Here is a 23735-nt window from a genome sequence, read left to right on the forward strand (position 1 = left end):
AGTTACATGCCAACATAGTCAAAGAGAGGGTGAAGCTAATAAAAATAAAAATGTAAGATAAGTAGACTTTCTATTATCCACGTGCGGTTTATCCAATTTGCGGATTAACCGCCCACCTGAGATTTTGACGTAAATTTATAACTCATGGATTTTACAGTAAGCACAAATTTATAATCTAAAAAACAGATATACATTGTTATTCTAGGAAATGTTTATTACAAGTCACGTGCTTAAACCGAACAAATATCTGCTCTGGTTAATCCGAAATCCACGTGATCACCTCTACAGTACAGCAGTTGCATATTTTTACAACAGTGGGTAGAGTTTTCATTATTTTTGGATTATCCGCGATTTTTTATAATCTGTGGCCGTCCTCCCCGTCATTCGCGTGGATAATCAAGAGTCTACTATAGTATCAAAAATATAGACCAACAGTAATCATATTTTAGGCTAAACAAAAACAAAACAGATTGAAATGCCGAGAGGAACAATTCATGAAATTAATTTCACCACTTTATTTAATCCATTATCTAGCACAGTCTGAAAAATCAAATACGTTTTGGGGAAGGTTAATATTAAAGAGATAGAGATGCAAAACAAAGGGTGTAATCCAATACACTGAACTCTGTTAAACAATTATATGAGAAATAAAATAACCAGAGAAAACTAAAATGATAGAAGATGTCATTGGCAGCAATTAAAGCATGAAAGCAGCAAGAAGTTTGATGACTTTAAATTCACAAATGGTAACCCAAATGAAGAAAGATGGAATCAGCAGATGGGATAAAAAAAATCTAAAATCTATGTAATTTACCCCCAATGTAATCCTAATTGTGTTGCCAGTGTCATATCATGACATGGGCACCCTACAATTCTAGTCATTGACTGCATATTCTCTCGTATTTGTTTTATCTTGTAAGTAAATGCAATGCTTCTTTGTATGGGAATATTAATCAAAATAATGATTGTATTAATTTTCTTGTGCAGATGGAGGACCTTTTGCTGCCATCAGAACTTCATATCTCCCAGATGATGTCCCTGAAATGAGCAGTTACCTATTAGGACCTCAAATTATTCCATCAAACAGCACTCGCTGCCTTCACTTTAAATACATGGCTGGCAACAGTTTAAACCTGAGACTCTTGGATGTGTCTGCCATTGGCAGTGCTGTGGGAGACTCAGAAAACCCCATCCCTGTGCTCTGGGAGCCCACGATGTTTGATATACTTGACCATTATGGACAACAATGGCAAGACGTGGCTATTAGTATTACAGCCAATGTCACACAGGTAATATAATATGTTATAATGATCATGCAATGATCTGAAAAACATAACAGACATGAAGACCATGCATATCAACGCAGGTCACTCTGGGATAGTAAAACACTTTTTTTTAGATAAGGGAAGCAATCTATACATTTAGAGAGTAAATAAACAATACACGCTTATTCAACCATATACCAGCATTCCCTCATTTCTTATGAAATGATGTTCAAACATCCCCAGTGCATTGTCTTTGAGCTGTACGCCTTTTGGCGTCCTCTGGTCTAACACCGTTTGAGACGAGGCTCAAAAGAAAGCTGTCTCTGGTGTGGATCAATCAGTTTCAAAGACAATGCATATATTATCAGAGTATGTTTTTGTTTGCATTCTGACCACAAGTATTGTGGTTAATGCAGACATGATTCCTTGTAAACAGGTTTCAGTTTTGTTGCCAGAAAAAAGGGAAAAACCCCTATTATTATTCCCAGACACATTAAACAAGGTAAAGTGTCAAGGCAATATTTAAGGTCATATGCAATAGACTAAACATTTTGAGGTGTCAAAACGCAACATTTACTATGAGAAAACCTTAATAACTGTGGCAATGAGAGATATAGTAAATTTGACCTTCCCATTTCACACAATGCTGACTGGATAGCAGGTATCAAACTTCGCCCAGGAAATTAATGTCATTCACAAACTTTGCAGTCACAGATTCCCTGGCTATTAACTTAACATGTTTTGCAATTGTTTGGCTCCGCCATTAACTCCGCCCACCATGTCCCATTTTGGTGAGTGGACTGAAACGTAAAGTGGAAAAAATGGCACTCATGAATTTCAGAATGCAGAACTGTCATTAACTTAAGGGAAAGTATTCATTTTACCATCAAAATTGTAAGGAATGACGGTGTGAAATGGTTTGGCTCGCTATTTTTGGATCAATTAAAGATGAACCATTGTTCAACAAGTTATAACAATTTCATTATTTATAATCTCATTAATAAATTGAGGTATGCCTGTGTATTACTACAGTATACTGTATGTACTACCGAACTTAAAGGGAACTGCAAATGCTTGTTTATTTGCAATTTTTGCCTTAAGATTGGAATATTACATGCAGTAAAAAGCTTAATATTTGTTTACGCTGATTGCAGGTAGCATTTCAAGCACACAGCTACAACCGTGGTGCTCTCATTGGGATTGACAAAGTCCACATTTCGGAAAACGCCTGTCTAAGTTCGCCAGGTAATGTTTTTTTCAGATTGTGATATAAACATTTTTACCAATAAGCTCGGCATGTATGTCCTGTCGTTTGGGTTGTTATTGGTTGAGAGCGTATTACGTAATGTTAAATGGGGATTGGTGGTAGTGTCTTCTGGAGAAGAAAAACGATTGAAGACGTTTTTTTACACAGAGAAATACAATGGAGCAAATTGTTGAATTCCAGTGTAATTGGATAATGCGAGCACAGACCATGGAAGTATTGTCAACTGTGCAATAGTTGCGCAATCTAGCAGCAGCGATGATAAACTGTGGTGGTATTAATCGTGTTGGCAATGACTTCTTGAACTTGCCATTCAAAGTTGTTCGTATTGTTTTTGAGTAAATTTGTTTGTCTTTTTTTTAGACCCTTAGCTCTGTTTTGTGTGTTTATTTTAAAATCAGCATTAGGCCTTCCTCCGATTGACCAAAGTGGTTGAAACAATACTTGATTTTCTTGTGAATAAAATAGATTCATAACTTCTAATAATATTCTAAATAAATTAATAACAGAATGGCTATCGAGTCTGAATCGGGACCATTTTCTTCTCTTTCTATTTCTATTTCAAGAAATTCCGTTGAAAGTAAGACCACTGAAGTCTATAATTAAGAGTACAATTAAAGAACTCGCACATAACATTCCATAAATTTGGTATTCGATAGTAAAGTGTATCTGTGCGAGATCCACACATGCCAGCCAGCTAGCTATGAATACAGGCAGAAAGCCAGACAGAAATACATTTTTTTCATGGAGAGTATAATCTTTGGGTGGTGATACATTATGGTCGTAGTGTGGAGGGTGGGTGGGGGGAGGCATGATGTCAGCACGCACGAACCCGGCTCAACGCTGTGAAATGCGGGTGCCGTCATCACGCAGATGTGTGTGTGGTGACATCCCCAGCGTGTGTACGCACTTGCCCACGTGCCAGGCAGACAGGAATCCATCCAGGAATCCAGCCAGAAAACGTTTTCTAATATCGTTTGAAATCGTTCTGTTTATTTTATGATATATGCTAGCTTCACTTGGCATTTCATGTTGATATTACAAATGTATAACTATAAGAAAGGTATTTGTGTGTGTTTATGATGAGCTGAATTATATATTTTTGAAATCATTACTTTCTTTTCAGCGGAATTGTGCGTGTTTGCTCTCGAGGGTGCGAATGGTACCATTAAGTATGAATTGGCTCCTCAGAACAGTGACGCTTCCTGCTTTTGGGAAATAACTGCACCTCTCGGGAAGATCATAAAATTGAAACTGAACACGGAAGGGTGAGTTATACAGTGTGATCAACATTCTTCTGCATTTGATGTATATTTTTCCACATCATGCAATTCACATCTTAATTAAATAAACATGTTTTCAAATGCAAATGAAAGGGGCAAATGCTGTCTTTAAAATTATTTGCATTTAGTTCCATAATTAAAACTTGGTGTCTGCCAGCATTACTGCCTTATGACTTTTCTCTTTTACGCTGCAGTCATCAAACGGCATCTTTCGCCTGATTGCATGACTTTTACATTGTAAAATGTATGGGCACGGGGTCAGCAAGTTACAACAGCAAACAATAAATAAAACCAATTGGAGTGCAAAATAGAGAAAAGGGTAAGCAAGTAAATATAAATAAATAAAAGAATTATATAAGGCAATCTCATACTGTACCACACATGCTTGGCAGGCATTCATGTTTTAATTAGAGAAGAATGAAAGGTTGTGTGTTGGGAGTAAAGTTTGGGTACTGTCACCTCTAAATATAATTGTCGTTAACCTACCACCACCCGACTGGCAAATTGCCTGATGAAACCGGTTGTAATCACCAGTGAAACGTACTCAAATTGTAAATGTCGTGGGTTTACTCTCTGAAGTAGTAAAACATTGGCACGCTTTGTTTACGTGACAAACCTTACAAATTTGGCTGTGTCGGATGGTGGCGTGTTTACGACACGTATTTACGCGATCTAACCCAAAAACTAATATTATTAATAATGTTGGTCGCAAAAGCCTGTGTGTTAAACAGCAACAGAAGCATCATCACCCTCCTAAATTTGTGTGTGAAACCATTTGTTGGCGAGTTCTCAGCAATGTTTTCCGTGTACCACACATCAGAAAGTACCATATGAATAGCGCAGAATAGGTCGCCACACCCATTCTGCACTCCTGTGAGTGGCCAAGCCCTCAAGTGTAGAATGTTGTGGTTCCAACACTCACTTTAAGCAATATTTATTTGAGGCGGAGTGGATTGTGGTTTGTCAGTGACGTAACACGTTCCTTCGGAGTGAGCAGGTAGGAACTTGGTTGGACAGCGCATTCGTGCACGACAGACAAATATGCACGACAGACAGACAGACAAATGATCCCTGGTGGGCAGTGTGGAACCTGTTGTTTCTACCTGTAATATGCATTGTCATATAATACTCCGTAAAGTATTTTTTTATTGGGGGAGGGGGGGGGGGTTATTTATATGCTTCATGTTAACCTAGAAATGCATTTATTTGTTTTATCTTTTACAAGGAATACATTTGCTTTTTTGGACAAACTGAATCACCTTAAGGCTGGGAATGTTGAAAGAAACACGAGGCAAAAAGATCCGCTTTTATCTTTTAAAGGCTTCCATTTTATGAATGGAGCCACCCTCCCCCAGTTCCATTTTGGGAATGAAACATCGCCCGTCTCCTCATTGGCCCGAGTCGAAACCGATGAGCTATGAAGCTCTTTTTGACAGATGTCAGCAAGTTACAGCATCAAACAATACAAAAAACGATAGGAGTGCAAAATAGATGAAAGGGTAAGCAAGTAAATACAAATAAATAAAATAATGATATAGGTCCAATTTAGTTGCCCAGTATTTAAAATATTGAATAATTATCAAAATATTGTGGAATATCTCAATAATTGTACGTCTGATGAAGCCTGCGACTGATTTAACTAATGTTGCCATCTTTGTATTATCCATGTCTGTATTTGATTTTGTTTCATAAAGTGAATGCATATTAATATTTATTCCTTAATATTTATTCCTTAATGCACACTCACATAATTTCTAAAGTGGGTAATTATAATTTTACTGGTCTTTATTCCCCTTAGCTTTTATGTCTCAATTCAACCAGTGAGAATAATTTAAAATCCCATATTCTCTAAAAAGTAATCACGCCATTTTATAATAAACCTATCTGTAGGTCTACTTAAAATGTCTACCTATCCCAAATGTCTGTATGTAATGTTTTTTTTTGTTTCAGAAACAACAATGCTTACTGTTTTTCCATTTATGAAATTAAATATAATATAGTTAAACAGATCACTACCAATTACAGAGCTAATGAACAGTATACATACTATTCATCCCATAATACACTGACTGTCAAAGTTCCAAACCGCTGCGTTGGGAATCTGATCATTGGAAACTTTACTGCAATAAGTCCAAGTAAGTATTGTATTATATTTGTTTAAGTTCGATTCAACAAAAGTTTTTTCAAAATAATTTAACACTGATGACAAAGTAGTGATGTATCTTAAGTGTTACCTGGCTGATTCATATTTGTTCCACAAAAGATGACGTTCCTGGCTGCGGAGGAGTCTTGAAGGGTCCTTCGTATGACTATGTTTACTCTCCAAACTACCCAAATGACTACAGCTACAACTCACACTGCGAATGGAGCTTTGATTTACACGGTGATTCGAAAATTGCGATGTCCGGCTACTTATATGGGTATGTTTATTTACAATCATTTTTTTATCAACCATCTCATAATTGTCAAATACTTTCTGTGCTGATGCAATTTGCTTAGTAAACGTTTGTAAACGTTTGTTCAGTATATTTTAAACTTGTCAATGCAAACAAAATAAAAAAAGAAAACCTTTAACATTAACCAATATGACAGAATTGCACAAGTTATCTTAAAAATTGCATAATATTGTAAACCGTGAATTTTTCGCAGATTACTTTAACCACTAATTATTTGCCCGGACTTCCCCTGCAAATCCAATTTTTTTGCAGATTAATGGAGTTATGTGGCTAATTACTTCTGTAATCAGCAGTACAGCAAGTCGGCGTGACATTTTTTAAAATCGGATTACAGGACTTACCACTGGTGTGCTGCAGATACAGAATCTGTGATATCGTCCCTCCGTATCACTGTGGATTATGGGAGTTCTGCTGTATTTCAGACGATTATTTCTAAAAATAAATAGTGCAGCTTGGAGTGATAAATTAGCAGTTCAAATAATCTCAAGTGCCCAAAAGTTTTTTCGATGTACTTTGTTTTTTACCAGCATAAACACCTTGTGATGACATAAATTGCAGGTATATTACTTTTATTTGCAATTTAGAGGTGTTTTACATTTATAAAACCCACCGTATCATACTATATTCGAAAAAGAAAACATTGGCTGGGTTCAACCCTGCCTGGCTGGATTCTTGGCTGGCTGGGTTCCAGGCGGTGGGTGTCACGCCTTCGCCCATCCGCATTCCACTCTGGTCGTGTATCCCGCGCAATTGCGATGGAGGGAGGTGTGGGAGGGAGTTAGCGGAGGGAGGAAGAGAGAGAGAGAGGAACGGAGAGGAGAGGGGCAGGGAGATATTGGAAGGGCAGGAGACGGTTAGGAAAGAGACCAAAACGTAAAGAGGAGAGCAAGGGAAAGCGACAAGCAGTTGGAGGGAGGATTTGGGAGAGGCAAGAGCAGATTGAGATGGGAGAGGGAGCGGTGCGAGATCGAAGGAGGGAGAGATATAGGGCGGAGGGAAGTGGGTGGGATATTGTGGAGGGAGGAGAGGTCGAAGAGGGGATAGAGGAATAGAGAAACAGATAGAAACATCATGGGACCTCGAGACATCGAGATACATTGGGATATACGGTACAGAGAAGGCAATAGAGTGGCAGAGGGAGACAAGACTCTAGATAAGATAAACGTTTTATTGGTTGGCTGGCAAGGGAGGGATATATGGATGGACACGTCCAAAGGACATGTGGGTTGCTCATGTTAGAAATTTACAGGATTCAAAATACATGTTTCCTTGTCATTTTATTCACAGAATGCAGAATTCCATAAACTGTACCGCAGACAGTTTGGAGATTAGTGATGTTATAAATGGAAGCCGCACATCCATATCTAAATTTTGCCAAAGCTGGTCACCTGAAACAATTGTGTCTCGTGAGAGTAAGATTGTGTTCACATCTGATTGGCAGAACGAAGGCATGTATGGATATTTTTATTTCTTATATAGAGGTATGTTCGTTTACATATGACTTTAATCACTACATACATATTAATATTGTATTTGTGTATATTACTATTGATGGTGCATTTGCTTGGACAGGGCTTAGTATGAGACAGCAACCAATCTGGCCTACCTACAAATACACTAAAAAGAAAAAAAGTTCACGGTACTAAAAAAAGTAACAATTGCAAAGTTAGAGCACTATACATTTATTGTAGCAAGATTTAAAACGAAAAGTATACAAATAGTAGTGAATCATATTTCAAAAACATATTTATATTGTCCAAATTAAGCTTTTAACTTATTTTGAAGATTAACACAATATTTATAAATGTAATACAGATGCAGTATTGTGTACGGAGCATACAAACTCAAAGCAGATTTTAATATATATAATAATATAATATTTTACTGTATTGACCTTTTTAAATGGTGATGCAGCAACATTCAGTGGAGATTGGTGGGTCACAATGAGATGGGAGTTTGTCAGTTTGGTAGATTGGGGGTTGGTGTGATGATACGAGTAACAATAATTATGCTTTTGGTGATGACGATGATGACATAAGATGATTTGTCCTACTCGAGGTGTTGGGGGGTTATCTCAAAGGCTTTCTGTAAATATCAGCATCATCAACAGTGTCCATATCATCATCACCACCACAAGCAGCATTGTCATAATTGTTAAGTTCTCGTATCTTTTTTTTGTCTCCTATGCATTGTTCATACTATTTCCTCATATTGCTCATTTAATAATTTGCTTTGTATTATTTTCTGACTAAATATATTTTTTACACCTGGTGAATTTTTTTAAAATCCGTGTTTAATAAGCGAATATGGATTTTAGGGCTCCCTATTTGTTTCTTTAACTCCATTAATTTAACTCTTATTTTACAACAAAACATGATTATGGTCACCTCTACAATTTGCTTCATGATATGTCTTTAACTGAAAAATTGCATTTCGAAACTGTCTATAGTAATAAAGATATAAAATCAATGTGGTTACAATTACAGTTACCTGGGCAATAACGCTGTTTAAGAAAGTTTAAAACCATGTCTTGAAACTAAAAATATAAAGGTTCAATATCTGGCTCAGGAAACAAATGTATATACAATATCATTAAAATTACTTTCTTTTACTAAATAATACACGTTGAGCTACATATCCAACTACAATTTATGTCTTAAGGAATTCCCTTTTATCTATTTAAAGGTTACTGAAAATGTTTTATACATTTTACATACGTGTTCTGAAGTAAACAATACTATATTTAAATTTAGAACATAATATATAAACAAATTTGAGTTTCTAATCTGGATTTGATTTTGCCTCAACAACCATACATGAAAAAATGTGGATCAGATCCTGTGAGTTTGATCAGACCTCACATGGTTATACATACTGAGTGACGATATTAACACAGGTAGCACTACAGTTGAATTTCAATACAGACCAAGTCATAACTCAGTATATATCGGTAGAAGGCCAGGTAAACCTGGTAGAGAACTCTGAATTAGCGTTTTTCTTATTTTCTTGGGCAAAATTGAGAGTTGCACATAGATGGATGAAATTCATTTCCTTCAGCCAATATGTGAACCACACACTTGGTGTCTGAATTTAGAGCATACACTAACTAACATATCTTCACCTTGTGCATATATTTCAGTTATTAAAATGTTTTAATATGCAATGCAATTGACATAGCATCTGTTTTATTGAAATTTAAATTTTAGATATCTGTTTATATTGGAATTATTGAACCCTCCCACATCTTCTCCTCGTCAGTTTTTGCACCATGTAGTGGCAACTTGACAGGATGGCAAGGGTCAATCGTATCCCCCAATGCCACGGACTATGACTTCCGCTGCAGTTGGAACATCAACACCCCAGCCGGCACAATCATCAAACTCTCCTTTGAAGAACTGAAGTGAGTAGTGTATTTCAACTTATGATTGTTGTCCTGTTGCTTGATTCACAATTAAATAATGGTTACAATAGTAATAATGATTTACAGCTGTTGGCTTCTCCATGCCATGTCAATCACGGGGGTTGTTTTGACCAGTACGGATTGGTAACCAGGATTTGAACTTGGGTCACCAGGTGCATAGCAGTGCACTAACCATTGTGCCATTGCTGCACCTCTGCATCACAATATTAAGCAGGATATTCACATATGCTGCTCATGGCGATACTGTTGTTGTATTCATCTTCTTGGTTCTTTCGGTAAAGTCACGTAGAAGGGAAGTAATAAAATAATAAAAATAAAACACAATAAAATAATTCTCACGACGTTTCGGAGGCAACACAAGCTTCCGTCTTCAGGTGGAACCGTCACAGCCACGACAGCTGTATCAAGTAAATGAGAGATTACAAGAGCTACCACTCCGTATATATAATGGTTGAAGAGGGGAAGGGCCAAGTACGGCACACCTTTTATTAATATGGTAAGGTGAGGAATTTAGCATATTTATGGGAAATGCAGGAATGTGATTAGTACTACATATGCATGTGCATTATGCAGGATTAACAGCATCAAAGGGAGCTGCAGTTGCTGCTGCTGCAGTTGCTGCTGCTGCAGTTGCTGCTGCTGCTGCAGTTGCTGCTGCAGTTGCTGCTGCTGCTGCAGTTGCTGCTGCTGCTGCAGTTGCTGCTGCTGCAGTTGCTGCTGCTGCTGCAGTTGCTGCTGCTGCTGCAGTTGCTGCTGCTGCTGCAGTTAGTGCTGCTGCAGTTGCTGCTGCAGTTGCTGCTGCAGTTGCTGCTGCTATATAACTTCAAATATAGATTAATAACTAGGCAAATCAGGGATGAAAAATTGATGTGGAGCACTTTTTAAAGCTGAAATAAAAAATGAGAAGCAGCATATCTATAGGTTTCAAGAAGGGTTTCAATTAGTGCATACTACTGTTGATGTCAAACAACATCAGCACTGATTAAATAAGAAATAAATCTGTAAAGTGCACGAAGAAGGGTGCTTAAAACCACAATGAGGAGCACATGGATCAGGAAACAAAACAGAGACATCGAACTCGCTGTTAAGAAGTCAAAGTGCATTGGACCAGGCACAATTGAAGGAAAGACAGCCAAAGGATGAGCCGAGTGAGGCCCAAAAGCATAACTGCTGTTGAGCTGAAACGATGAAATCAGTTCTTCTGCAGGAGTGAGATGGATTGTAGGGCAATCAGGATTTGTTATTGCAAGAGGGCATTCATTTCACAGAAAATAATTCCAAGATTATGTATTTATTTTGCTCATACTTCAATATAGCATGAAAACAGAAATCAATAGAGTCCAGCATTAAATGTTTAAATGGTAAATATATTATTAAATTCATAGCAGCAAGTACATGGCTGAATAACAAAAAATTAGTGAATGAGTGAATGCTTAAATAGAACTGTGAAAATTTGCTTAAAAACAATGGTTACCCCCATTCATTTTACTCAGCCCTGAAAAGACCATTATTACTTAGAATGGAAGCAGTAATGTTCAAGATTCTACAGACAATATTAACATGGAATTTGAAGCAAGAGCAACCCAACTAGTCCTTGGCTGGTGCACAATACCTCGCCACAGATACTGAACACATAGTTCACTAATACAAAATTAAAGTATGCTATAAACCCATAAACATTGTGAACTTTACTTTTCCATGCTAGGATCCAATGCCATGCAAAGAAAAGAGTAGTGTTATCTATGCCATGAAATAGGACACTTGTAAGGAGCAATATATTGATGATAAAGGAAGACGACTAAGATGCAGCGTTCAGAAAACGTAATTAACCGGTCACTTATCGCAGAACACAAACTAAACACTGGATATACAATTGATTTAGATTCAGTCATGAGCACAACACCAAATTGTACTTGCAGTTTTTCAAATATTTTTTACTGCCAAAAACAAAGATCAAGCCTTAAAAAGGTAACAATTGTATTTACAACCTTGGCTATTTTTAGTTCTTCTACCACCATGCAGGAGAAAATATAAGTTACATTTTATTCCAAACTAGCTTTACTACCTGGCTTCGCCCGAGACTTGGATTATTGTCTTGGATTAATACACTGCCTACGCAGAGTATGGGGGGGGGGGATGCATGACATCAGCAGGCACACTGTGTGACGCTGCCGCATGTGGGTGACATCACAGATGTGACGTCACCGCTCATTTGCCATGCAAAATATATCCGTTATTGTGCCCACCCCCAAAATACTAAAGTATATTTTTATACTTTTTAGCATTGTGTACAGTCTGGAAGCTACCCACATGCCAAATTTAACGTTTGTTACATGTTGGGAAGTGTGCTAAACATTTCGAACAGACACACAAATTCACAAATTTCCCTTTTATATATAGATTATGAAAGTGAAGATATATGGAACAATAAATACTACACTGCCAATTACAAATATGATTATTATATTTGTTTACCCATGAAAGCCTTACCGTCTGAAGACTATTTTTCAGAAAGCTATTGCAGGCAGGGAAATTTTGGTTTCTAATTAAGTAACTTGCGAGTAATTGTCAAATTTGGACCACGATGCCATATAAAAGGCTTACTCTTTTTTTAAAGAACGGCATGGGATCTGTATGTCCACTGTAAAGCAGTTACCATGTATTTATAGTTAATTCATCCACAGTATTAACCAGGTCAGCCATGGGGTAAGACCGTGAACCTAAGCAACACGCGATAAATGTGCTTCAGCTGGGACCTATCATTGTAATTAATATTATATTTTAAGATGTTATCAGTGTTTGATGCATGGAGGATTGTGAAATTCACATCACTGGCTCAGTGCCACATGCCCATCAATGATTGGGAGGCATCTGTCATGTAGATCAAGACTTAACAAAATGTTTTCCTTTCTTTATTAACAGCATGTACTATTACAGCACGTTCGACATCTATGATGGAGAATCTTTAGACGCCCCATACCTGGGTCGCTTTAGTGGCTCCATTGTTCCGCCTCCCATCCTATCTACTGGGAATTCCCTGTACATCCGCTTTTACAACCCTAGTTACACACAGCCACCATTTAAAATCACCTATGAAGGTAAGCGCAACATTGCAAGGTAAATGTAGGCACGCTGTGTACATATTTACATGACACTTTGTACCAAACAGTGGAACCGATATAAAAAATATTTACAATCATTTCAGTTGCAGGTCGGGTTCTGTGTATTAGCTTGAATCGGTTAGGGTTTAAAGTAGCTTCGATAGGTTCGGTTTAGGTTTAAATTTTGCTAAACATGAGTTTAAACCGGTAAAAAATGTCAGATTTGCTCAAAATGAGCAAAAGAAATAACTTTGGATTGGCCTAGATTGCAGGCTGCAATTTAGGCGACATGAGATGAATTTGTTTTGATAATTTAGATTTTTTTTTGTATAATATGCAATGTTTATTGGCAAGCACAGATGTGTTTGATTTACTTCAAAGAAGTCTCTATCTGTGTTGCAACTTGCACAGAATGGTGACAGAGCTACAGAGAAAAACAGATGCAGAGACAAGTTGAAATGTGTTGACATAATGAGATGCAAATAGACAAACGGAGATGTTTTACAATCTTAATTTCTGCGTTTTATTGCTCATCGTGTATGCATTTTTGCAAGAACTAAACTACAGTATATATAATGTACACACTAAGCAATAACGCAAAGAATAAACGTTGCACATGATTGATCACATATACTTGAATCACTATTCTAATAATTGTGTTGTAGGAAATGCTACAAAATAAATGTAACTGGAAAATATGGAAAGAATATTGATTATCTCATTGGCAAAATTTGGCAGGGACGTAACATTAATCAAGCTTTTTGTTAACTTCATGCTTCTGACATTTTTGTTGAGTAGGAAAAAATAGATATTTTCTTCATATTTCACAGTAAATTTAATTTTAAGGATTAACTGTAGTATTGCCTACAACATTTAATTGAAGTGGAGATTAAAATACACTTGATAAATCCTGGGCAATGTTTAAAAATATGTGTATATCTGTATCTCGACGTATTTCCATCACTACTTTTTGTGTGATAGGTACTCGCTAACAACATTTACTTCAAATATTTTTTAAATGCTATACAAGGGACCTATGTCTTTGAGTTGTGTGTTGTATTTAACTGAATCATATTCATGTGTCTATAGGGGCGCCCCCAGTAGATATACATATATTGAGGTTCTCCCTTGAATTCGACTCTGTACCTTAACCTATCCTGTTGTCGATACTGCCAACGAATTATGATTAATACAAATTAGAGGTCGTTAAAATGTTCCAAATGTCCCAATTTGTATCTGTGATTTCCGTTGTAATTTTATTTACCACAACTGTTCATGTTCATCATAAAGTTGTGTACTTATTGAACCAGCACTGCAATCAGAATGAATCACAATTGTTTTCATCTGTAGATTGCTTTTTTTCAGGCCCCGTTTCATTAATTGGCAGCATTTGCAATTTATACACGTGCTTATATGCACTTCGATGATGGTAAAATAGAAAACATATTTAGAATCATAACAACAATAACCCCCCTTCAAAGTACTTGGGTACATATGCAAAAAGTAATGGCAGCCTATCTGTGCTGTGTTCCAAATAGCTATGGAAGTCTACACATCAGTGCTGGAGAACAACGCAGAGAGAATTTCTTCATTCGATGTCACCTCACAAAGGCAGAACATACTCTTGTTCTTGTGGGAGCTGCGTGTACCGGAAGGGTTCAACGTCAAAATCGACTTTTCTGACTTGCAGTGAGTAAATACAAACAAACTGGGGTAGTTTGTGTAAGCTAGTTCTTAGCACTGGTGGGTGGAAAAGTGAAGGAGCAATGGGTGCCAAGAACCACTGTTTACAAGCAGGACGCCTTTGGATATGGCCTTTGCTACATGCAATATTGCTGGAGACATAACTTAGGACATGGTTGAACATAGTTGATGGTGAGAAAAAGGAAAAAGTCCATACAACTAAACAGTGTCAAACATGTATTAATTTGAGGGAGAGTTAACTAATTATGGTGTGGGATTTTGCCTTCCCTGGAATCAAGAAAAAGCTGTAGAATTCAAGATTGCTTCATATAAAGTTGCCCAGTTACCATTGAGGTTTTTGATCCACAACAAACCAAAATGATTATATATGCTCCAACAACAAGCCATGAAGATGAAGTAGAACAATTGTACGAACATATTAACTATTAAATGAAGGTAAAACACATTACAGCACATTATTGGGTGCCTGAAATGCAAAAGTAGGTAAAAGATGGAAATGGAGGAGCCCAAATTTAGAAATTATGAATAAAGCTGTCTGGATTGTCACGGATAAACCCCAGATTGTAAAATATCTCTGTCATCCCAAAAAGTCAACACAGGATGTGATTGCAAGCTGGTATGAAGCAAGTTACACTTCAACATTGCCAATGAGATGACATCTAATTACGGTCAATAAATGACAGTTAACATTCAAACTTTGGCTCTGGAGATGAGAGAATGTATACTGATTATAAGCAATAAATGTAAGCAAAATTATTGAATAAGTCACCGATTTAAATATTGAGATATCATTTATAATACACTGAAAGTGGGGACCACTGTTAATAATAGTGAAGATATCACAACAAGCAATGGCAGCATGGAAGCAAATAATAGCTCTGAGATGGCAAGATGTAAATATTAATACATGACAGAGATAGAATCTACTTCTGCCTCCTCACCACCTTGCAGCCCAGCAGATTTGGGAATTCATAATCAACGTTTTTGGGTTTAGATCGCGTTATTTATAAATGTGTCGTAACCCTCCACCACTCGACACGGCCAATCAGTAAAAAAAGTGTCACGTTGACAAAAGACAAATAGTTCACTGCATTAGCCCACCGGTGTGTTGAAGCGTGAAACCACAACATTTACAATTTGAGTACGACGTTTCGCTGGATGCCGTGTCGGGTGGTGGAGGGTTACGACACATTTATAAATAACGCGATCTAAACCCAAAAACGTTGATTATGAATAATATTGGTCGCGAAAGCCTACGTGTTAAACAGATTTGGGAATCTCATAGTGCTTGAAGAATTCTGCATGATCCTTCAAAACACCTGATTACTTGTGTGCCATCAGGCCTAGCTATAGTATGTACTGGATCATTACTGTACATGTGTAATGACAGGGTGCCATCTGTTGACCAGGAGGGATAATCGCGAGTATGGGTACGTTATATAATAACCAACTAGAAGGGGGGGTGTAACTGGGTTTCAAGTAAAAGGCGGGGTCAGCCGGGAAGCTTCGGTAACCTGCTCGAAGGTTCTAGAAGGAGGCGTGGCCGGAGGCGGGGCCTGGCCACCGTCGCTGGCTTCGCTGTCATCTCTCTTCATCGTCTGGCCACATGGCCGATCCTCTGCACGGCTCCCATCATTGTCGTCACTATGTTAGTCAGCCAGCTATATAGTTAGACACCGATGATGGGGCTGTGTAGATGGGTCAGCTATGCGTAGCCGTGTTTTTATATATGTCGCCCAGTGATTGTGCTTAAAGTGTGAGAAATACCTACTATTATCACCCAGGAATGTCCTTAGCGCTCGTGACGTCACTCCACATCGACCAGCCCCCCTCATTAATATTTATGAGCAGGTGATGGCCTCCAAATGGACACCCCCCCATCCCTCCTCATTAATAATCATGAGCAGGTGTCGTCACTCAACATCGAACAGCCCCCCTCATTAATAATCATGAGCAGGTGACGTCCTCCACATGGACCCCCCCCATTCATAATAATTAGTGGCTGACGTCACTCCACATGGAGCACTCTCCCTCATTAATAATCATGAGCAGGTGACGTCCTCCAAATGGACCCCCCCCCCCCCAATAATAATAATATGCGGCTGACGTCACTCCACATGGGGGGCCGAGGCGCCTCCTCCCCCCTCCTCAGCGTCAACTCACAACCCTCACTACGAAGACAAAACCCTCACGTCACGCGATTGAGACATATCAATAAAAAGGACGTCATGATGAACAACCGTAAAATGAAATAGGTCTGTGTCACCGCGCCCTTACAAATTGCACACGAATGGATACAATTCATATCACGTCGCAGTCTGCTTTTCGCTTGCAAGTTTCAGATTTACTGCAATACACCCGTCCTTGGACAGTCAAAAGGCTAGTAAATAAGAAGTCCTCTCCACGTTGTGTCTGGGAAGTCGCTCACTACACATGCAATAATCATTCTCATACGCTTGTATCTTTGTTACATGATTTATATGTAGACATATGTTCATGAATTAATTATTGAAAATGCACGCATCACCAACACTTATGTATATCAATTTATCGTGGGCACACAGACTCGAGGATGATCCTCTCTGCTGGAATGAGAGCCTCACTGTCTATGATGGAGAAAGATCTCTGAACACCAGCCTGGGCATCTTTTGCGGCTCGAGCATTCCACTATCCGTGCGATCAAACTCCGACAGCCTCCACCTGCTACTTCGTCTTCGTACAAACGAACCCTGTATGTCGAAATACATAACACAGGCTCCATAACATACATTGGGAGGTCATACTTGTAAATCCACAATGTAGAAACGATTTCTTCAATGTTTAGAAACACTTTTTTAACGGCTAGTTTCATACAAATTTTATTTATAATTGTCTAAATACGATCATGTATAAAAATGAACATTATACCTAAACGCACACCCATTATTACTGATGTAAAGAATTTGAATACATTTGTACTTCTTTTCGTGGTCATAGTAGTTTCTGGGGGAAAATCAGGTTGCTGATCTTAGAACGAGATGTTATTTCATCACACTGTAATGCTTATACTTTCTGCCCAAATGGCTGTTTGTGACCAATCCTAAAATTTAGTGAAGTCGCCAGTTTTCCAGAGTCCTCGTCAAAATGGTACTCTGAGAAATGTTGCCTGCAATTTACAACATTAGCATGAATGTAAAATAATTAATACCAATGACATGGAGATTATTTTTGCGACCTCATTACAATGTTTATATATGAAATATGGTGCTATACATACTTGTATCAACCATGATAATAACTGGATGTTTTTATTTTCAGGGAAAAGATTTACCTTCACTTATTTCAGTGTTCCAAAGATTGTTCCCACAGTCAAAAAAGGTGAGTGTAGCATCGCAAAAACAAATAAGCACTTTAACGTAACAATGTAATGAAATAAAATGTTAAATTTTGTAATGGTGAATCATAAGGGAGTACATGTTGTGGAAATAAGTGGTGGGTTGTGAAGGTAATTGCATCAAATGTGAACATTGTAAAACATTGTAAAAATGTGTCTTGCACAGGTATTGATATCAGATTGCCCAATTGATAAGCACAATGTGACTGCTGTGCTACTACTAGATTGTAGAGTGTAAGATTAGTAGACGCCTTTTGGCGTCCTCTGGTCTAACACCGTTTTGAGACTAGGCTCAAAATAAAGCTGTCTCTGGTGTGGACCAATCAGTTTCAAAGACAATGCATATATTATCAGAGTATGTTTTTTGTTTGCATTCTGACCACAAGTATTGTGGTTAATTAAGACATGATTCCTTGTAAAAGGCTTCAGTTTGGTGTTTTAACATCTTAACACCTCTTTGTTGCCAGAAAAAGGGGGAAAACCTGTTCTCAGCGTACAAAAACATGCAATTTTTAGAGGGAGCTTGACATTATTGTTAGATCAGTTGATAAGATGTCGATTTATCAATATTAGACATGTGCATTGGTTTATTAGAACTGGCTAAACAGTTGATGAGACTTGCACAATATTGAGCGTTCACATTAACTTTCTGATCCAGTCACATCACCCAGTCAATATCAAGCACCAGCTCCCACCACTATTGCTACTTGATCAAATCCTTGCTACAATCCCAGCTGGGTTTCCATGGGACATGACCTTTACTGATGTCATGTTGATGAGTTGTCTCATTGAAATCTAGGAGAGCGTTCATTAGTCCACCTTATCAACAAGCGATCATGTGCAACTAACATTATTGACAAGAATGTGCTTGGAAAAACAACTGATTGTGCGTGTATACACCTTAGCTGATTTTGTACCACTTGTTTAGAGTGTGGCCGAGTTCCTACAGGAGGGAAGAGTCGCGTTGTGGGTGGAAGTCTTGCCAATGTGGGGAAGTGGCCGTGGCAGGCAAGCCTCCAATTCTACAATAGTCACATGTGCGGAGCGAGTCTCATCTCCAAGGACTGGCTCGTATCTGCTGCGCACTGTTTTGAGTATGTGGATTAAGACCTTATGGATTTCTTTACGAAGCAATGTAGTGAAATTATAATTGCATAGTTGTATTTTTCAATGCACTGTTGTAGACCTTACATATTAGCGTTTTAATATACTTTTTTAATGTTCTGTAAAATAAGCAGATGTTTAAATCAATGATATAGCCCATTTACTAAAAACTCATCTTCTCATAACCTACGTTGTCTGCTCTACTGTTCTTTTATATGATGCTTGGATACATTTTTTTCATGAGTGCCTTGCGTTTAAAAATAAATAAATGTGATTCATCATAGAGAGGTACAACACAATGTTTGTTCATGTTTTGCTTATGTGACAATATGAAAATATAAGTATTAAGTTATCTAGGATGTAAAAATTTACGCATGAATCCAAGCTGTCACACAAGTACACATGTTTAAAATATAATAATAAAAACATTGTGTATTGGTCGACACCAGCATAATTTCTGAGCAAAAAAGAGTCTCACTCTTAATTTCATATCCTGTAAATTTCCATTTACGAATTACCAATGAAACGTATATGTTTAACGCTTTAACAATAACAGTTTGACCAGTTACAACCATTTAAATCTAAAGACAGTATATTGTAAAATTAGAATAAGTATTTTACTTGCAACTGCATGTCCATGAAAATGGCCATGAAGCTGGTTAATATTGATTTTACTTTATTGTTGAATAATTCAAGTTATCCTTATGTAATATAAAGATTCAGGATCTGATTGGAAAAATAAACTGATTAAACGTCTGGCACATACAATACTGTGTTTTTCAAAACTGGTACAAATGTATTTCTCATTGCCTCAAATAATTTTAAGTTTGGTCTGTCTCAGCATGAATTGCCAGAATGACATATGTAGTTGATCCTGTTGGCATGTGTATGCCAGGCAAATGCAACTTTAATTCTTTTTTTAATCAGTCAGCGTAAACATGTTTAAATATGAAGCTCAGGGGGCTATTACCCAAAACAGAGCAAGATTATAGAAAGGTAAATCTGCAGGTGTAGCCCTGCTATTATTTTCTCATGCCACTGCTGACAGAAGGGCCTCCACTCGAGGGAGCTCTAGAGAGCCCTCTAGAGGGTAATTGGCCTAATCCTCCATGATGAGCAGACACATTCGAAGAGGTGAGAGGACCCATAGTTTACCGCACAAAATTCAATCTGCCAATCAACTGCTATATACCCATTTATATTACTGGGTGTACAGAGGTAATGGGATTTAATAAATGTTTCCATGAATTAACTGCTGAGCAAGAAAATCAGATTAATTATGTTAACCATCAAACTGTGGCAGCTTCTCTAAAATGTCAGCAAGTATCTGTACCTAGACAATGCTAAAATGTGTTCCGTTAACCAATTACTGCACCAAGAACCATAATTTAACCTTTGTTCATCCATAATTGTAGGAATAATGGATACATGTTTCTGTCTGCAGGGGAAGAAACGACGTCAATGCATGGCAAGTGCGTCTGGGTACCACATACATCTACGACAGCTGGAGCTCTGTGAATTTGGCGGTAGCTGAGATCATCACTCATGAGAGGTTCAACTACACAGCCATAGACTATGACATTGCACTGGTGCGGTTGAGCCGGTCTGTGGATTTCACGAGCCAAATATCCCCGATCTGTCTGCCGCCGGACACCAGCCACTTCCCACTGCCTGGGAAGACCTGCTACATCTCTGGATGGGGACGAACCTCCGAGGCTGGTGAGCTATAGCTTGTGATTGCAAAAGTATACGCGCAATACAGAGCGCGAGTAATGGTAATGAACTGTTTCACAGCATTTTCGATTTAAAGCTTTCGTGACTGCAGGGATTCATCTTCTTGGTTCTTTCGGTAAAGTCACGTAGAAGGGAAGTAATAAAAGTCACGTAGAAGGGAAGTAATAAAATACTTACTTCCCTTCTACGTGACTTTACCAAAAGAACCAAGAAGATGTTTCACAGCAGTAAATCCTTAATGTGCAAATTTAGTTAATTTGTATGTACTGCCTACATGTTTCTCAATCCACTTCTGGATGGCGGTCTTCTCATGCTGAGGTCGTGGGGGTTATTTGAATATATAATCCAACGTGGTGGTCACGGCAGGGTTGTTGAAGGCTAGGTGCATGGATGTGGGAGCATAAAACAGTGCAATGGATTTTGCTCCACTGTTCTCTACTACTGCCCACCACTTAGTCCCACAGCTGCCTATAAAACCTGGCATGGGTGGTGGTTGCTTGTCCAAATATTATCCAGACTCACCTGGCTTAGCTCTAAGCTCTGTCAAAATCTGGCACATTTCAGGTGATTTGATCATGGGCAAGACTATAATACAGTTCAAATTATGCTTCCATCAAGAAATTTAATATAGATGAGTTCACAAATCTTTATATATGTGCTTCAATGCGTATGGTACAGAGAGAATTGGGAGAGTCGGTTTTGGCCAACACCTCCTATATGGAGGATTTAGAGAATCGCCAAATGCCTCGACCACATTTTCTCGGAAGGGGTCCATAAGCATAGACAAACCATCAGCCACAGTCACAGATGGAATCCAGGCATGCACCTTTGTCTTTGTCTGAAGCTGTGTATAGCAGCAGGATAACAGATTATATGGCAAATGTTCAAGATAAGGAAAAACAAATAACTTTGGGTTTGCACAAGGAAACACGTCCTCCTAATTAAAGGTTTTCTAAGGTCACAAGGGCATTTAAACACAGGTTATGATTCATGTCCAATATGTGAATTAGAAAGGAATTGGTATCACAGTAACATAAAATGTAACAGCATGATTCAATGTAAATTCAAGGTATGGTTTGACATATCAAAGCAATTCAAAAGTTAATTCTATCATGGGTGAAGGCACTTATGGTAAAATCCCAACTCCGTTCCAGTTAACCCAGGGAAATGTCTAGGGCTCGGGAAAATTAAACTGTGTTTAATAATGGCCACGGAATGTGTCGTTATTGGCTGAACTGTTCTATGGGATTTGGGGTATAATGCATATGAGGTACTCACAGAACCCCGTTGGCCAGAGAGGGCTCTAAACCCTCTTAAGGCCCAGTATCATGTTACCTTCCCAGAACTCGGTTGCAATATCACAGGAACCAAAAAAGGGTTGAAAGCACAGTACTTTCGTGGCAAGCTGCAGTAGCAACAACACGTTTATGTGCATGGAACTTGGGTTTCCAGATCACAAAAGCAGAGACGAAGTTGTAGATGTAGAACTCTGATCACCAGATCACCACAGGGATGACCATTTTGCCATACCGCAATACCTGATCATATGCTTGAAACAAGAAGTTGCAGGACCACAAGTTTTGATCACAGGATTAAGGCAGATTTGAAAGTGTAGCAACCCTGCAGGCCTCGATTTTAGGATCAATACAGCTTGATGAGGTTGCAGGTTTGCAGGATGGCAGAATGTTTTCATACACCAAGCAATACTTTCCAGGTATCTCTAGTAACTGACATCGTAATGCTGTCAGGGTGAATTTTACACATCACCAATAATTGACACTGTAATGCTCCATACTCGGAAGAGTGATCTTCAGACATCTCTAAATGATGTTGAGGTAAAGTCCTCTGAGTATCCAAGAGTATCCCAGGGCTCAGACAAGGTATTGCTTAGGGTACATGAAGAGGTGGCATGTCAGCGAGCCTATCGAGTGCCCTGAGCATCTCGATTTGGAGTCCACTCTTGTGCCAGTTGAATGGCTCTGGGGCTGGGTCAGTTGAGTGTGGGGATAAAGGGTTCGCCCTACCAGCTGCTAATAACCCATGCAGTGTGTTACACAAACCATAAAACTGGTGTTGTAACCGCCTTTTCCACTTATACGGAGCAGTTGGCATACATGGCAGAGCTATCCCAGTTGTTAATTCCTGACTGAAGCTGTAACAGAAATAAGAGCTAAAATTATGCAATGTAAACACCAAGCTTTAACTCACGTAAATCATCTTGTTTTGTGCAGATTATGGAGTGTATTATAGTTTGCTTGATGCTCCAATGGACGTGTTCAGCCACAGTGGCTGCTCATCAGACAAGATGAATGGGAAGTCAATCACAACGAGGATGATCTGCATTGGACATCCGGCTGGAGGCATAAGTGCATGCCAAGTGAGTACACGTCAGATGTAACACATTAATGGTGACTTAACATCCACATGTATTCTGTGCTTAATAGAAAATTAGACAGCATTCGAGGATGCAAATACAATACGCATAACTACCAATTTAGTTTGTAAATTGATCTTAATATATACCCGAGTCATTAATCATAATTGAATTTCCATTAAAGCTTAGTTAAATTAATCGATAAGATATGCTCGTCTTGCGAAAAAAATATACGATATGATGCTAATACTTGCATTGAGTTCATTGAAAAAGTAAACAGTTACCCCTAATACTGGTAGGAACCTCTTGGTTACACCAGCTCACGGGATTATTGTGACCGTCCGTCCGTCGTGCAGGGAGGGGCTGGGTGGGGAGGGAGGGGCTGGGTGGGGAGGGTAGGGTAGGGAGGGGCTGGGTGGGGAGGGGAGGGTGGGGAGGGGCTGGGTGGGGAGGGGCTGGGTGGGGAGGGTGGGGAGGGGTTGGGTGGGGAGGTTGGGGTGGGGCTGGGTGGGAGGGGTGGGGCTGGGTGGGAGGGGTGGGGCTGAGTGGGGAGGGGCTGGTCACCCCGTGGTGCCCTTATAAAACTCAACGTTTAACCTACTCACGCCGGCTTGTGCCCACCCTCACAGTCAGGCATATTTGCGGAATACACCACG

General features: G+C 38.7%; 1 protein-coding gene across 1 annotated transcript in view; it reads left to right on the forward strand.

Annotated features, from left to right (window-relative positions):
• LOC133345023 (cubilin-like) overlaps window positions 1-23735 on the forward strand; it is a 40534-nt gene that overhangs the window by 14611 nt on the left and 2188 nt on the right. The window contains exons 9-22 of the mRNA XM_061555387.1: window positions 988-1289; window positions 2420-2510; window positions 3656-3797; window positions 5763-5947; window positions 6076-6232; window positions 7556-7749; window positions 9527-9668; window positions 12612-12787; window positions 14329-14479; window positions 17059-17225; window positions 17792-17851; window positions 18796-18961; window positions 20416-20690; window positions 22937-23082. Of these exons, the coding sequence (XP_061411371.1) occupies window positions 988-1289; window positions 2420-2510; window positions 3656-3797; window positions 5763-5947; window positions 6076-6232; window positions 7556-7749; window positions 9527-9668; window positions 12612-12787; window positions 14329-14479; window positions 17059-17225; window positions 17792-17851; window positions 18796-18961; window positions 20416-20690; window positions 22937-23082 (2354 nt within the window). The remainder of the gene's footprint in view (window positions 1-987; window positions 1290-2419; window positions 2511-3655; window positions 3798-5762; window positions 5948-6075; window positions 6233-7555; window positions 7750-9526; window positions 9669-12611; window positions 12788-14328; window positions 14480-17058; window positions 17226-17791; window positions 17852-18795; window positions 18962-20415; window positions 20691-22936; window positions 23083-23735) is intronic.

This window comes from Lethenteron reissneri, chromosome 21 (assembly GCF_015708825.2).
Source record: "Lethenteron reissneri isolate LAM-NWPU_2019-01 chromosome 21, ASM1570882v1, whole genome shotgun sequence".
Lineage (NCBI taxonomy): Eukaryota > Metazoa > Chordata > Hyperoartia > Petromyzontiformes > Petromyzontidae > Lethenteron > Lethenteron reissneri.